At 34.2% G+C, this 18,426-nt stretch overlaps 1 protein-coding gene across 1 annotated transcript in view; it reads left to right on the top strand.

Annotated features, from left to right (window-relative positions):
• Positions 1-16,743, top strand: part of LOC139694854 (lysozyme-like) — a 36,835-nt gene extending 20,092 nt beyond the window's left edge. Inside the window, exons 2-5 of the mRNA XM_071593378.1 lie at positions 2,801-2,936; positions 6,020-6,111; positions 12,151-12,205; positions 16,588-16,743. Coding sequence (XP_071449479.1) covers positions 2,801-2,936; positions 6,020-6,111; positions 12,151-12,205; positions 16,588-16,742 — 438 coding nt within the window. The 3' untranslated portion in view covers position 16,743. The remainder of the gene's footprint in view (positions 1-2,800; positions 2,937-6,019; positions 6,112-12,150; positions 12,206-16,587) is intronic.
• The last annotated feature ends 1,683 nt before the right edge of the window (positions 16,744-18,426 follow it).

Raw genomic sequence — 18,426 nt, 5'->3', positions numbered from 1 at the left:
TAAAATTTAATCAATTCTATTAAAAAAACAAATGGTTATATCCTTGAATAGGATAATAAAACTGAGAAAAATAAATCAATACATTGAATTCACTTCCTTGAGTCCTTATTTACTTGCTCCTGAGAATTGAAACTCTTTAAAGAAGCAATGCCATATTCTAGACCATATATGGGTCATGCATGGTAAGATTGATGACAAGACTTGGTATATTAATTAAAAGTAAAATTTACAATATTTCTGATGCATTTATAAGTTCATCATTAGTAATAAATAATAATTAAGATGTCATACAGGCCTGTCTAACTAACTACCTAACAGACCTGTCTAACTAACTAAAACTAACATACATGCCTGTATAATTTCATGTCCATTCCAGTCCTGTTCCTTCTGCCCAAAAACTGCAATTTTAGTATGCATGGAAATATTAATTTCTTACAATGAGAATTTGTATATGTTAAATCTTCTATTTATTTCCCTTCAAATTTGGGGATCCAAAATCTGGAGACTTCATCATTGAGGATTCCACTATTCATATCGAAAACATTGAAGGTGATTGGATAGCTTTTAGCATGTGAACTAGGCAATTTTATGCTACAGAGGAGAAGGTATGGTCCTCCCTCACTTTCTCTCCCCTCCTTACCGTGAGACTGTTCAGAGCCATCAAGCAATTCTCAAATATTTAAAAAACGGGCAGGTACAATAATTATAAACTCAAATAAGGAATTATGTTTTTTGTATTCATCGATTATTTGGGCTTGAATCTGTTTTACTTTTTATTAGATGCAGCATAGGTAGAATTAATTTTTCAATTAGTGGCTTATGTAGGTTCTGCTGCATGTTTTGGGCAAGTGGTTGGAGAAAGAATAGCTACAAATATTTTTTGGAGCTATGTTTTATACTTATGTACTTCTCATCTCTTTGTCATTATACCCTAACTCTCCTTCATTTCACTGCTATATTCTTTTAATGCATGCATGCACTCTTTCTTCCCCAAATGGTATGGAGGATGAATAAGACATAAGTGATGTCAACAACCACATTTGGACAGAACCTCAAGAAGAGAGCAGTATGACAATTAAAAACATTTTCTACCCAAAAGCCATTTTACTTACTGCTGATATTAAAGTTTTATATTTAGGACCTGGCATGCACATGTAGGAACCTCTATTTCTTCCCAGCTTTCAATTTGAGAATCTCATAATTTCAATTTAAAACCAATGTTGAATTAAGAAAACACTATTTTCTTCCGCAGATAATTTCACTTCACAATCTCTATTTCATAAATTAAAACTATGCAGAAAAGTACAACAAGGAAGCTGATGAAAATTCTTCTTCAATCAAATAGGCTGTCCTTCTATTAGCATTCGATTCAGGGCTAAAAACAATGTTTTAAGTATGTATTTATAATTAGTCCAGGGGGTAGAGCGTTGGACTACTGACTGGAGGGCCCGGGTTCGATTCCCAAGCAAGCCTCTCCGGGCGCCTGCAGCCAACCACCCAAGCTCTGTAATTTTTCAGGTACCAGATCTTCCTGGGAAACCATAACCAGCACAGGGAAAGGAACTGGCCCCCCTACCCTGATGTGTGAATTTCACATGCCGTCGGGCTTAGTACAGGGTGAACTTTACCATCACGTACCAAACCGACCTTCAGTTTGATTACTGTGTTTATGGGTTTTTTTTATTGAAAATTACTCATTATTTTGGTTGATTCTAGTTGTCATCAGACAAAGTAGAAGGGTATTTCAAATTGTCTCCTCCGAAAGGGAAGTTTTGCTGTACATTTACCATTGTTTTCATCAGTAGTCAAAGTAGAATTTAAATATGCCCAAGATTTTAAACACTTCCACACTTCAACACTCTGCATAGCGTGACACTAACTACCTTTAAGTAACACTTAAAATAAATTATTCTCTCCACATATTTTCTGCCTCCCTTAATTGCACTCAAAATGCCTAAACCTTTCCTTCCACTGCCTTAATTAACAAACGTCCTCCCCTTTATCACAGACCTAAACCTTTCATTGCCAAAAAATATCCTGCATCCATATTGTCTGCCTTCCTTGAATATCTCTCTGCTACTTTATCTTTCCCCTGCCATATCACACTTCTCTGTTTCTTTTTCCTGCTTATTGCATTAATTAAAATCTTTTTCACTCCCCTATGATTTGTTTGCCTAATGCAATTATTCTTCAAGGTCCCCAATGCTAAGACAAACTTGATTCAGATCACTTGCTGGATGATTGCGCCTTTATAAATGCTCTAGTTTATGATCTCCAAAGTGTTTATCTTTTAATCCTTGAGAACCTCATGACATTTGTATATAGTTAATTGTGATTCTCATCCCATGTCTGTCACATTTTTTCTGCGATGTGCATTTCAATGCAACAATTTCAGAGTGTAAAAATCATTCACCTTGACTGGGATCCCAGTCAAGGCGAATGATTTTTACACTCTGAAATTGTTGCATTGAAATGCACATTAGCGGATGACTCCGTTAAAAGTTACTGTTGCGGCATCTCCCGCAGTTTCTTTGGAATTTGTGATGTGCATATCAATTATATGCAATCCCTTGGCTGACTGGCCAACTAGTACTTGATCGTCCATAAATTTTACTGATTTGATTTATCCTCCACCTACTATCATTCCTCCCTCCAGCTCTTCCTGTTCCTCTCTTATAATTTACACTACTCTTGAGACACTGCAAATTGATGATGTTACATTTATCCTTTTCATGGGGTTAGAATGCCATTATTGGTTATACTTTACATTAGAAATTTGTGACTTTTTTTCCAATTTTAGGTGTACAAAATCTTCATAGCTTTCCTGATCATCAGCCTTAGGAATGACAGCATCATCTCTGCTTATGTTTTCAAAAGATGTGAACTGGCTCTTGAACTCCTGTCTCTGAATTTCACACAATCTCTTCTCCCTGACTGTAAGTACACAAATTTGAGATATATTTTGGCATAGTTATCTCAAATAGTCCTGAATATCAGGTCACATGATAAATGTATGGTGCCTTTATCAAGCATAATTTAAAAGAATAAGTAGTAAGCATTGACATTTTAGCCAAGGAAATAGAAGAATTGAATATTTCAGATGAATATGTTGGATTGAAAAGTGAAATCATTCAATAAATCAGTTTAATACATTGGTATTCCCTCTTGATAGACTAAAGCCTAAATTTGGTGATAGGATTTTGTCTCTTCTGATAACCCTTTGGGATAGTTAGATAATTAATTTTGGCAAATCAGGAGCAATAATAATTGCTCCTGGATGGTCAATTTTTGATAGTCCACCATTTTTATCATCTATAGAATTTAAATGTGATGTTGAGGAGTAAGAAAGTATCTATCAAATAATAGATGGAGAAAGGACACATATGATACTCCTCTATGAGTTGTGGTGGATAGATAGTGGGAATTTTTGGCATGATAAATACACATCAGAAAAGAAGAGAACCAGAGAGGAGTAACAGTATAGTATACAGTAGTGAAATAAAAGTAGGAAGGGTTATAATAAAAATGGAATGGTTTTAGAATGTTATTAGTATGGTTAAAACTAGAAAACTAACTTGGTTCTTTTCAGGTTTACCTGAAAAGAACCAAGTTAGGTTCTTTTCAGTTCTTTCCTTTTCGGTTCCAAGTTAGTTCTTTTCAGGTTTACCTGAAAATTAGAAAAAATTGAGGGTAAGAAGTAGAACTTAGAAACAGCTAACAAGGGGAAATTATTACAATTGTTCCTGAAAGGAACCACTTGATAGGAATAGGAGATTGAAATATAGTGCTGGGTAAAGGGAGGAATGGCAATAAGGTAAAAGAATATGATTAAAGAATTAGGATGAATAGTAGGGAGAAAACAGAGTTTTGTAAACGATAACGATTTCATTTTCATTCAAGCTTGGCTTTAATCCCACAGCAGATATAAATCTGTATGGAAAATATAAATAGATATCGGGAGACATCAGTAAGTTAACATTTTGGCTAGACACATGTTAATTGAGATATCAATTTACAGAGTGTTTTGTGAGCAGATGCAGACTTAGATCATAATGTAGAGCTCACAAAGTGTAATATCCTATTCAAGTGGATAATATAGTTAAGGCTCTTAGGATAATGAAGTTGTTTTAACTTGTGTACAGAGGAAATAATTCCAAATAGCAGCGGATGTCATTCTTCAAGAGCATCAGGTAAACTGGGTAGAGTAAAAAAAGGTGATCTTCTCTTAAAATAACAATGAATAAAAACTTGAAATGAAACAATTAGTATTATTAATGGAAAAAAGGATTAGAAAGTCATTGATTTCTTAAGATATGGTTGGGAAGAAAAAAAAAAAGAAAATCAAAGAATGTTAATAAAGAATTAGGAAAAATACACATAGAATATACCAAGGTAAATAACTAATAGCCCAAAAGAGCTGTTGAAAGAGCAGTGTGAGAATATGGAGTCGTTTGAGAGGCCAGAATAATGAGTACCTTATAAAGACAGGTGAAAGCTTTTTAAGGAAATATGGAAGAAAAATATAGTTGTACTTTCATAAAGACTTACTTGAACATTACTTGACAGAAAACCAGAAAATTGAGTACAGATATAAAGAATATAGTGGTGAAAACCTTGATATGGAACATAATTTTTTCAGCTCAGAAGCTTATTCATTAAGGAAAGAAAATAAGCATGGAGTATTTGGATGTGGCCATGAAAAAGGGAAATAAAAGCAATAAATGAATGGAGGATGGTATTTTATAGGAGAAGAGGGATTCAATAGAAATTCACGGAAGGTAAGAAAAGTTAATACACAGTATTTTTGGTGGCAATGGAATGTTGAAGACAGATGGAAGGATGTTAGGTAAACATGGTAGCTGGAGAGATAGTTTAGGAATGTTGGATAAAATGAAGGGAGGCAGAAATTATGTAGAGTTGAAGAATGTTTAATTTTTAAGTGTTACTGTATTTAATGTTGTGTTGGGCAAGACTCACTGGTGAAGCAGTGGTGTACTTCTGTGTCCATGAGCATCATACATCATCAATGAACTACTATTAATAATAAAAAATAATGGTGGTTTGAATTAAAAGTAATTGAAATACAAGTTGGCCAAGAAAGGGGTAAAAAATGAACCAAAATTTAGTCACACAAACTTAAAAATTATATTTTGACCTAATGAGTATGTGGCATTAATGGTTTCTTCTTCATCAAAATGCTATTTGGTTTGGCACATCAATTTTACAGGAACAACTTTCTTTATGGTCATGGTGGCTTTTGTATATTTTCATAAGATTATACGGGCTATAAACATTTCAGGTCGAAGATCCAGAAATTATGCCATTGATGTTACAATTCACCCTCCATAGAAGCACCTAATAAGTATCTATTTGGTAATCAAAACATTTTATTAGTATCCAAAATAGTTAATGTGCAAGTTCAATATTGTATGAATATTGAATAAATGTTAACATGTAGTCCCTATATATAATCACCCAAAATAAAAATTCAGTTGTCATAAGCTCATGCCAATTGTCAATGCTCATTGAAAGAGTGTCCATTTTCAGTAAAAATCCTTTCAAAATTTTATGGATGGTAACTGGTGGCAACTTTGGATATTGTATGGATGTCCACATGAGGACTGTTGTGTGGATGTTATAGTGAGGTATTAATGCCATTACATGACAGAAATATAAATATTGCTTACTGCAAGTGTTTTGTAATAAAAATCTTATTATCATGAGTTTCTCCTAACGTTATTCCTTCTGTTCATCACTAATAACTTAGCATAAAATCCTGTTTATAAAAATATCAGAAATTGGAAGCTAAAGTTTATAGAAGTTTAGATAATTTTAATCGATATAATTAATACAGATGAAATAATTACATCCTTATTATAAATTCAGCAAACAATTATGTAGACTAATTAAGTGTATTGTACTGTTATTGTTTGTAAACCACCATTCATTATTCTATTGAAAAATGTTGGCATGGATATTTTCTTCTGAAAAATTATTCCTGACTTATAACTCTTGACAGGGGTGTGCTTGATTGAGAATGAAAGTGGAAGAAACTCGTCAGCTGTTGGTGGACCAAATTCAAATGGCAGCCATGATTATGGCATCTTTCAGGTATTTATACGATCACATATTAGTATTTTAACTGAGCTATTAATAAAATGACTTTCTCAATACATCAACCCATAATGCCGTATCAAATTAAATTTCAAATATTTTGAAGCAGTGCTTAATTATTATGTTCTCCCCTCATAGAAATATTACAAATTTGCACTCTATTAAATGACTCAATGTAGCCTATGTTAACAAGTGAGCAAGTTCACATTTTGTATAGTGATTTCCGGGTCATTTTTTAACGCCTGTTGTCCTTCTCAGTTATGCTAACCATATATACAGACATAAATTTCCCACAAGCATCTGGGAAAATAAAATAAGGCCTTAAGGTAGAATAAAATTAGTCATTCAAATTAATTTTCCTAAAAGAAAGAAAATGTTATGAACATTAAATCCCAGTAGCAATCTAACTATATTTTCTTTATTGCTATGTTTAATGAAATTCTTTGATGACCAGAATTAGAGACAGTATTTTCTACATGATGACCCAATGTCACCTCCAGCACAGCTTAAGTATCAAGCCTGAATGAGCATAATGTGCATATGTAAAGAAAATAAATTACATCTGGATAAACTTGAACAGGATAAAATGTTGTCTAGATTTGAATAGAAGGATTGACCATTTCCATCCAGAAAAACATCAGGTTTTCCTTATTCTTAAGTTGTTAACTCCTTTAAACAAATAAAACTGAGTGATTTATTATTTATAGAGGAATTTTTACTTCCTATCCTTCTGATTCTTCATTTGTGTCAATAGCCTTAATTGTGATGCCCTCAAACTCCTATGTAGAAATATCAGGTCAAACTCAAAATTAGTTTTTATAGTCATTCCCCAGATACAGCTGGTATCAAGAACATTATGGTATTAGATGATAAGATTTTATGTGGTCTTGATATACTTTTGGCTGATATTCACACTTTTGTTGAAGTACCTCTTACCAAGAGTGTTGCTGATGAAAGCCATTCAGCTGAAGAAGTGCCGTCCACATTGTCATTTTATGGATAACCTAATGCTAGGTTAGGGTATTAGGTATTTTGAGGGTGTTTTGACATTGTGGTCATTTCACATCTCACATGTAACTGTACCCTCTAATTATTGTACACAAGATGGATAAAGATAGGCATCAATGCTCTTGCTCTGAAAAATTAGGTAAAGGGTCAGGTGATGAATTTAATATCATAATTCATGACCTCAAAGACTTATCTCTGAGTGGTATATTTGAGAAGCTTCTTAATTATTGTATGATGAACTATATGGGTGATAAAAGTATTTTATATGCACAACAAAAAATGCCATGCCTCCTAAATGCACAAGACTGGATTTAAAATATTTTTTGCTGCTTTACTGATTACAAGTTACCATAGATTACCATAAGAATAAATGTATTAGTGTCTCGCTGAAGAATGGAAAATTGCTCCAATGTATGAGATAATAATGCAGATTACTTTATGGATGTAAGATCTGGTGCTTTCCCGGCGTATTTGGTTGATGAAGTTTTCTCGGGTCTTCCACTGGGTCAGGGATTCCATGTTGGCCGATGTTTCGATGCCCGACTCGTGCATTGTCCTCAGGGATGATGATTGCCAATCGGTTTTTGGCCACCTTATAATTTAGAGATATCAAGTATTTGATATTCTTTGCGAATAACAGTGAAATACATAGTTATTATAAAGATTAAATATTCAAAGTCAGTCATTTTATAGATGTAAATAACCTTTTTGCCTGCAAACTTTAGTCAGTATGTGAGTCAATATTTGAATATCTTTAGTGTGCATTATTTAGACAGACAATTTATAAAAGGTAATTCTGGTTTCGTTTCAAACAACCAATGCTTAATGATTCTCCAGGTAAGATTTTTACTATATCAATGATCTATTAATTTAAGGAACCTAATAAGTCTATTAGAGGTAGGTTTTAGGATGGAATAAAATTAATACCTGAAGCTAAATAAGGAACTTCTTGTCAAGATTTTATCCCTTCCTAATTAAATGTTTAACTTCACTTTCCTACTCATAAATCAAAACATTCACGTGATTAATCTTCTTTTTATACCTCTTACATTGCTCCTGCAAAGCATTGAAAAATAATTGCAATTCTTTGGTTGCCCTTCTTCTACCCCTGTTAAATTTCCTTCACTATATGAATGTGTTGAAAAGTACCAGCAATAACAAGCATCCCTGTCTCACTCTCCATCTCAAATTTTCAACTGCTACCCTTGCCTGTGTCATATGATTCGTACGCAAGTTTGAAATAAGTGGCCTATCACATCAGTCTACCCCTATATTTCACAATATTTCCATGAACTCCATCAACTGCTCAGTTAAATACCATCAAAATATCCAAAAAGCACCCAAAGACATCCCCCTTTATAATTAATATTTCTTTTTATCAATGTTCTCATCAGAGAGATGGCATCAGTCATTTCTTTCCACCTCGTCCAAACTAATTTTCACCTAGGTAGTTTTTTACACTGTCACATAAACTTCTACTGATGATTTTCAAAAGTAATTTTGCTGCTTGTGAAAACGTACATCATTCCATGGTCCTCATACACTGGTACTTTCCTTTATTTTTGGTTAAGGATTAAAAATTGACCCAAGAAAATCTTCTTGCTGAATTCCTTCCTCATAAATACAGTTTATAAGTTCAAAGAATCTCATACTTCCATTTTTTCCTAAACTTTTTAGCAATTCTGAAAGGATATTATCTATTCTCACTGTTTTTTTCAACTTCATCCTTCTTATTGTTAGTGCTTTTTCTACGCTGCTATTCTGAGACACTGGCTATCCTTCTCTCCCACGTTACTACACTATTCGATGTAATAACATAGTGTCTGATTTCAGGTCATATGTTTTGCTAGGAGAAGAAAGTAAATGTAATTTTGTACAGTTGTATTGGCTTTGTTCACCCAAAACCTTCCTTAACTGGTTGAATACCCAAACAAAAATAATAATAGTAAATCATTTTCCAGCATTAAAATGCATTGTGACTGGATGATCCTACAGATAGCTGTAAAATGTAAAACCCTAAGCTTGGAGAGGGATTGTATTGAAATTTACCATGGAGATATATCAATCTTCACTTTAGGATAGCAATTCTCTTTTATTTTCAAAATTTAATATAAATTTTATGCTTTTGGGTCTTTATTGTAATCTTTTTTATTATTTTAGGTTTCTGATTTTGGTAGGATTTGGATTGATATATTGACTAATTACTGCTTCATTCCTTGGCATTAACTAACATAACTGTACACAACAATAAATCCTTCAAACATACCTTTCACCTGCCTTCATTCTGGCTAGCATGCCTATTCTTTTCTTCCTCCCGATGCAGTTGGCCACATTCTCCCTATTACATACTATCTTCTCTATTCCATCATCAATCAAAGTACCCTGCATTCACCTGTATTACCTCTTTTATATTTCTCCCTCCGACCCTCTCTCCTCCCCTATCCTGACTATTAGTTCTTCATTTGTTTTCCTTTCTATCCATTTTGACCTTTCCATTCTTCTTCACACCCACATCTCAGAAGCCTCCAATCAATGCTAACCATCTTGCCTCAATGACCAAGTATCTGCTTCAATTAAAAAACTATACTCTTTATCAAAGGTTTTCTTATTTTTTCTTGACATACTTACTCAGAGTCTATGTCAGCATCTCTCTTTTCATGGAAAAGATTTTTCGCCTAAGGCAATTCTTCTTCTTATGTCTCCAGTACCTTTCTGACTATCTTCATTCAAAAAACTTCCTAGATAAGCAACCTAATATACCTGCTTTAGTTTATGCACTCCAATTCTAATATTAAATGCATCTGTATGTCTTGAAAAGCATATAACTTTGTTTGTTTTTGCATAGATTCTCATCCCAAACTTGGTATCACACTGGTTTTGAAATGCGCTTAGGTTGATTATAATCCTTAGGCAGAGCGGCTGAATAAAACTTGACCATCCACAAATCTAACTCATTTACAGAATTCCCCACCTACTTTTATTCCCACCTCCAGCTATTCCAATGCCTGTTTGACTATTTCCTACCAAAACTTTGAAAAGCACAGGTGATGGTGGACAAGCCTGACTTGCCTCCTTCTTGACTCTCCATCTACCATATGATCATGTGAGGTCCCACACATGTGCAAGTTTCAGTTAAGTTGCCTATCCTTCCAGTCCAATCTTATCAGTAACTGTACCAACTTTAAAATAAACTTTTTAAAATCTTCTAAATGCATAATTAAAATCCATGAAGCAAACAAATGCATCATAATTGTATTCTCCATTTCTTTCTACCAGTGCTCATGCTATATGTTTGCTACTCTTTGTCCAAACTTTTTGTTCAGTGCCACCCCTTGCCAACACTCTTCCCCTCCACAGTATACATTTTACTCCTTTAGAAGAGATGCCTGAACATTATATATACGAGGGTCATCCGGAAAGTAGTACCCGTTCGTGAAATAAAGACACAAAAGTAAATATTAACAAACATAAAAAAATTTATTTGAAAGAGGATACTTTAAACTACTTCTCAACATAATCTCCAAGCAAATTAAGGCATTTGTCATAACGTGTGACAAGTTTCTGTATTCCTGCTGCATAGTCCTTCGCCGCCAGCTCATTGAGATACGCGAGGGACCCATCTTGCACAAATTTTTGCATAATGCAGATGGTGTTTAACAATTTCATGAACAATTGTTCGAGAAACATTGGGAAAATGCTCACAGATGTCATCAATTGTGACGCGCCGATCGTTCCTCACGAATTCGTCAACTGAGCTCACCAGTTGGTCTGTAATGACAGACGGTCTCCCCGAACGCTCATCGTCGTGTGTGTTCCCCCTCCCCATGTTGAAGTTGCGACACCACCGCCGAACAGACGACTCGTCCATTACATTGTCTCCATACACCTCCTTTAATTGGCGATGAATATCACATGGGCGAACGTTTCTTGCATTGAGGAATTTAATCACTGCCCTCACTTCACAACTGGCGGCGTTCTCAATTTTTTTAAACATTGTAAACAATCACAGAAACAACAGAGGCAATGCTAGCGTCACGCAACTTGGCTCAGAGAAGGCAGACAAGCCACTGAAGCTATCTGACCTCGTCCAGCGGCTACTCGCGTCGTCAGCACTTCATGCGGCACGAACGGGTACTACTTTCCGGATGACCCTCGTATTTTCGCATTTCTTGTCCTTTTAGTTCTCTTTCTAGTTAATAAAGTAAATTAAGATTTTATGATGTCATTTCCTGCACTTTACATTTATATCTTAGTTTTTGTCAAGTTGACTGTGTATCCGCAGGATCACCAGTTAAGTATTTTTTACAAGGGAATGTTAAGTAAATCATCATTCATTGTTGTGCAATTCTTTCAGTTCATGGTGTTTAACTTGAGGAGTAGAGAAGTGTTTATACTTGAGTTGTAATGAAGAAAGAAATCCATTTACCTTTATATCCAGCAGCACATCTAGGGTTTGTGCTTTCTGGTGTTGTTCTACAGTTGCACCCTCTTGAGAAATTCAATTTTATCCCATTTGGGGTTATGTACCCCAATTCTCATACCACTATAGTGAATAACAACAATCACCTAAAAGTAATGCTTGATACGGTTCTTTGGACTAGTTTATTATAGATTTTGATATCCAACTATTGCAGTACTAGGTTCATTGATGTCAAACCAAGGATTGTTTAATGTATACATACACAGAGCAGAAAACTGGCAAGGGAGCTTTTAGAACCAACTCAAGAACTTTGCATTAGTGCATACATTATTGCCCTTCAATGCCCCCATGATTATTGCAAAGTTGAATCAGGGTGCCACCATCTTCTATGTCATTCCTTCTTCCCGATTAAGTCTAGGTTCTTGGATCAAGATTTTTGTTTCCACAATCCAATAGTTTTGTAAGTATATTTTCACTGTGGTTCACTATTGCATTTTATTGATTGAAAGCTGGATTTACTTGGGCAATGAGCACAAATACAAACACAAAAGGATAAGCAATACTTATTGGCTATTTTATGAAATGAATAAAGTGATCAATATTTTCAGATCAATGGCAAGTATTGGTGTGGAGAAGGAAAAGACTGCCGAATCCCTTGCTCAGGTAAATATAAGCAAAAGGATTGATATGTAAATTAGTTTATATTTAACTCCATTTCATTTGATACAGAACAAATTAAATCTATTCCTCCATTCAAGATTGCAAAATTGCATTTATATATGCAAATTCAGGAATGAATTCATATGTATTTAAATCTTAAGAAAGATAGTAAGAAATAATGAGCTCTAAGGCCTCTCAATTAAATAAGAAAGGAGAAGAAAACTCCAATGGCCGTAAAAATTTCACTTAATTAAACTTAAGAAAGATGTAAGCAATTTTTTTATTGAAAATTTATGAATTTAATGGTAAAAGTAAAATATCATTTTCATTTTCAATGACAATTTAAAAAAAAAAGTCAAGACAAATTATGAAGGAAAAGAGATATTTTGTATGTAAGGACTTACATTTTGACTTTGAAGCCAATTGTATGTTTGCATCATAAAATATTTCCATGGGTTAGGTGCCATAAGGAATTCTTTTATTTGCATTAACAATCGAAGGGGAAGAATTTTCATCTTGTTTTCATTTATCTTATGGGCACTATTTTTTTGTAATATTGTACTTTGGAAAAATATGCAACTGGTTTACTCTTCTAATGGTAATGATATTGTCATCCATTAATCCTGAACCTTGCACTGACCCCTTCCATGACCTACTCATTTGAGGTCCCTGAGACATCCTATGACTTTCTTTGTGATTCCTCCGCTCATATGTTTCCCTTTGGGCTTTATTATGGGTTTCAGTACATTTTCATGCCTCAGGATCTGACAGATCAAATCTCTTGTCAACTCTTATTCTTGTGTGTATCCAGCTTCTCTCTTTAAAGTAATTCTTCTTTGATACTTTATCTATACATTTAAATTTCATAATCCTTCAGTAGTGCCAGATTCATTCAATGTTAGTTTTAAGACTCAACAACAGTACATCCAGTAGTATAAATTTAATCTTCTTTACCTTGCTTCACTGCTGTAGGAAAGTAAACTCAAAGTATTAGTTTAAATAAATGGCTTTCTTATGCCAAAGCTAGTATTAGGTATTACTTGTCATTAATAGTTGGTTCTTCTGATAGACAGCATTCTTTCCATTTATATTTTGGCTACTTCACTCTTGGTTCTTCCATTGCTAATGAACTAGCTACCTAAGCAGCTTAACTCCTCTGCTTGCTCCAGTATGTATTTCCCTATTCTTACTTTGAGATTATGATTCCTTCTTAGACTACTACTCACTACTTTAGTTTTAATCTTATTTTTCCTGAGGTTCTACTTTTTCTCCCCATCTTCATATTGGCTTGTATCCTTGTCAGATTTTCTTTCTTGTCTGCTAGAATAGCTAAGCTTTTATGCAAGAACAGCATGCTTATCATTTCTGTAAAGTTATATGTCTCCTTTTATCTTTTCCTTGATCTTGTTCTTGTTCATTATCTCCTTAATATAGACATTACAAATCAAGGGCAATTATGAAATACCTTTTTCTACTCCTTTATATTTTACTTTAGCTTCTTAAGCCTTACTCTTATTTTTTACTTAAGCTTCTTCTGTAGCCTCTTCTCTGTGGTGAGTCTGAAAGCAATAATAGCTTCTCTTATTACTCTTCTTATCCTAAATTCAAACCGGTCCTCAGTGAAGTGTTCTTCCACCATTAACTGTAGAATATATCACTTCAGAGGTTGCTGCTGCCCCAAAAATTTTATGTAATGGGGTAGTTCCCATTAGCTTTTCACTACAGATACTCCTGTTAACATTAATATTTCAGCTGGTAAAGTAGTAGTCATCACAACATTTTCAGTGAAATGAGAGTCTGTGATGTACCAATCACTGCCACCTCCATTTTTTCTCATATTAAGAGGGACTGCTACCCTTTCTTCTGGGCAGCTGATGACTTATTGTGTTATGGCAGCCATTCCCCTAGTCACTGCTCCTTTGTAGGATTTTTTGAAATTAATAGAACATTGTACTTAAGGAAGGACTCTTGTACCCAGTGAGTACTACATGAAGTGCCTTTAGCAAAGTTTTTTCATTATTTCTGTGATCTTCCCTTTTGTTTACTCAAGGAAGGGGGGACTAGTTGCAAAGATGAAAGAAAACAATATCCAAGGAGCCCTCAAGGCTCCCTTGGATGGAACTGGAGGATGACTTTTAATATTATGAATCCTCAAAATTTATAAACACTCTTGCTTGCATCCCTAAATAATGTACAGCGTTATGATAATAACAGAATTCTCTTACCTTTTCAAGAGTAGGTACAGGTTGAGAAGTCTCTTCATTTTTCTTAGCTTTCATTTACCCACCTAATACACAAGTATTCATATTATCAGTTTGAACTGAGCATAGAATATGAATCCTTCTTTTTATTAGATGTCTAAAGCCTTGGCTCAACTCTGGGCTATATTTTAAGCGGCATCAGTATTGAAATTTGAAGGCTGTTTGATTGACAGGCATGATTAGTGTTTTGGAAAAGAAAATTCAAGTGGTGTTGCAGCATGTTGTTTCTTGATGGTGGTGAGGGCAAAATACGCAAGTTATCAGCATTGATTGAGGTATCATAGGGGTCCCTTATTAGTTTTAGATGGCTGCTATGGAAGGGGTTCTCCTCTCCTTCCTTTCCCCCAACACAGGCAAACATTTTTTCTCCAAATGTGAACCGGAGTAATACCTCTGTTTTTGTTGACCAGTCCTCTCAGTAACCAAATCTTGCAACCAAATTCCTCTCAGCATGCACTCTTTATATACCCTTTCCTCAGCATAGGTAGTGACTTAAACCATTTATAAAGCTGTATTCTAGTATTCATATTTTACTAATTTAACCATTTGAGTTAGGGAAGTAGTGTTTAGCTAGCTTCATTGGGGTGTATGCCACTGCCACTGGCCTTTACTGGATGGCAGAACACAGATTATAAAGCTGACCTATTTTACTGTTATGATATACTTACCTGCTTCAGATTTGCATTTACTGTTGTAGCAAAGTTGCACTTAAAGAGACCTATTCATTATTGAGTGATGAGAAAGATTTTATATCAAGATTTATTTTATCAGCAATACATATAAATTGATGTCATTACACTACATGTCATTCTAACTTTCTATCACGTAGGTCTATGACAGAAAGAGGATGCATACGTTTAAATTCATAGACCAAGGTTACCCATAATTTTCTTCATCATAAAATTTATACGTTGAACTTTTTAAATTAAAAATTCCTGAAAAGCATTTTTCCTGCAAGCATTTTTTTGGGGAATTGAACTGTTTTTGATGATGAAGATAAACTGGTGGAAGATAAAAATCAAGAATTGTTGTGAGAGTTATGCAATGAGTTATATGATGAAGAAAAACTACATGTGTTAGTTATTAGATAAATTTAAAACATGTTAAGGGCATAATGGCAAATAGAAAATATCAATTGTAAAAGTTTCTACTTGGGTTTTCCTATTTGGAAAATTTTTTTGCAATATTTCCGAAGTTGGATAAATTAGAATGAGTCCCTTTAAAATTGGGTTAGATGCCCTTGAGAGGTGGGACATATTAAAAAGATAGAAAAAGTTCAAAGAAAGGCAGCAAGATATGTACTCGGAAGGTACAAAAGGACAGATAGTGTCACAGAAATGTTAGATATACTGAAATGGGAGAGTTTGAAAAACAGAAGAAAAAGGAGTAGGTTAGGTGCAATGTATAGAATTGTTAAAAAGGACGAAGCATGGGAAGATTTATGGCAAGGGATAGAAAAGCCTAACTTTAAGGGAAAAAACGACCATAGCCTCAAAATAAAAATAAGGACGCAAAAAACCAATAAGAAAAAATACTCTTTTTTAAATAGAACTATAATTGATTGGAACCAGCTGCCTGGAGGTTTGTTTGAGCCCTTTCCATCCAATTTTAGAAGTTTTAAGTTGAAATGTAAAGCAGCCACTGGGTAATAAACTTCATTGTAGTTATGAAAATATTGTTTGTATGTGATGTGGATGGCATTTTGTAGGTGGAAGTTTGTTTGTATGTGATGTGGAAGTGTCATTATGTAAAAATACTTCGTCTTTTATCTGTTTTTATGTGTTCGAATGTAATTTTCGTTGTAAGAGTTATCTTTGACCTAACCTGACCATTGCCACCAGGAAATTTGCCTAAATGCAACGTAATTGTGTAAATAAAATAAATATTCATTTTTAAATGGCAATTACAGACAACTAATGAAAGTGCTAATGGACGCCAACTTAGTGATGCTTATATGTATAATACTCTGATCTTTATTGCATTCTCAATGCGGTGAACTGTTTTAGAAGCCATGAAAAATGCTTATATACATTATGATTCCTTAAGAAGTGGTTAATATTGAATGTGCTAGTATTATTTATTTGATAAAACATCCCATTTTAATGGCACACTATTATTTTGCAGTTCTTATCGATGATGACATAATAGATGATGCCAAATGTGCGTTGAAAATATATAAAAGACACAATTTCAATGCTTGGAATGGTTGGACCAGAAGATGCAAGAATGCTACAAAGCCAAACTTGGATAATTGCTTCCCAACCAGTGGAGACAATTAAGATTATTTCACGGCACATTTTAAAACAACAGTACATTGACAATATTTTAATCATGTCATATATTGAAAATGATTGTAATGAAACATTAAATACAATTGAAATGGTATTGTATCCATTATTTTTTTGAATAGGGCAGTTTTTGGTGGTTTACTTTTTTAAAATATTAATCTACTGATCAAGGTAGGTTTTTTGATGGTGCTATGATCACTACACTTCTAAGGTGCCCCAGAACTAACTAACGTAAAACTATGCACCACTCTAAACAATTCTTTAAATCTGCATACTTGCTGTTTCCCTTGATTCCGGCCAACATGCCTAATGCTTTCCTCTTTCTTCCCCATAACTTAACATCCCTCCTTTAATGACAACTTTCAACATTCCATTACTATTTAATATACTTTTCATCCTCTTTCCCTTCCTTCATTAAATTCTTCTAATAAAGTTTCCCTCTTCCTATACTTTATTCAGAACTTCTTCATTTCCATTCATTTATTTAATTTTTTCATCCTTCTCCATGCTCACACCTCAAAAGCCCAAAAAATGGTCTTATGCTCAAAATCAGTCTTCACCAGTCTTTTCATTGTGTTTAATGAATCTTTTTGTCATCAACTACTCCACTTTGTGGTAACCTCCTTACCTAATGGATGTTTACCTGTTTTACCTGTTCATTTAAATTTAAAACTTTGCTAATGGCACTTCATGTGGTACTCGCTGGGTACAAGAGTCCTTCCTTAAGTACAATGTTCTATTAATTTCAAAAAATCCTACAAAGGAGCAGTGACTAGGGGAATGGCTGCCATAACACAATAAGTCATCAGCTGCCCAGAAGAAAGGGTAGCAGTCCCTCTTAATATGAGAAAAAATGGAGGTGGCAGTGATTGGTACATCACAGACTCTCATTTCACTGAAAATGTTGTGATGACTACTACTTTACCAGCTGAAATATTAATGTTAACAGGAGTATCTGTAGTGAAAAGCTAATGGGAACTACCCCATTACATAAAATTTTTGGGGCAGCAGCAACCTCTGAAGTGATATATTCTACAGTTAATGGTGGAAGAACACTTCACTGAGGACCGGTTTGAATTTAGGATAAGAAGAGTAATAAGAGAAGCTATTATTGCTTTCAGACTCACCACAGAGAAGAGGCTACAGAAGAAGCTTAAGTAAAAAATAAGAGTAAGGCTTAAGAAGCTAAAGTAAAATATAAAGGAGTAGAAAAAGGTATTTCATAATTGCCCTTGATTTGTAATGTCTATATTAAGGAGATAATGAACAAGAACAAGATCAAGGAAAAGATAAAAGGAGACATATAACTTTACAGAAATGATAAGCATGCTGTTCTTGCATAAAAGCTTAGCTATTCTAGCAGACAAGAAAGAAAATCTGACAAGGATACAAGCCAATATGAAGATGGGGAGAAAAAGTAGAACCTCAGGAAAAATAAGATTAAAACTAAAGTAGTGAGTAGTAGTCTAAGAAGGAATCATAATCTCAAAGTAAGAATAGGGAAATACATACTGGAGCAAGCAGAGGAGTTAAGCTGCTTTTATTTCTCCCTCCAATATCAGGAAGAAGAAAAAAAATATCTGAGTTAGGAATTTGATTTGCTTGAAGTCAGGGAATACTATAGCGTTGGCTTTTCTGCAATATACTTTTGAAATAGGTGATATCCTCTACTTGC

This window comes from Hetaerina americana, unplaced genomic scaffold, assembly GCF_022747635.1.
Source record: "Hetaerina americana unplaced genomic scaffold, ioHetAmer1.1.p SCAF_57, whole genome shotgun sequence".
Taxonomy (NCBI): domain Eukaryota; kingdom Metazoa; phylum Arthropoda; class Insecta; order Odonata; family Calopterygidae; genus Hetaerina; species Hetaerina americana.
This window is presented reverse-complemented; position numbering and strand designations above follow the sequence as displayed.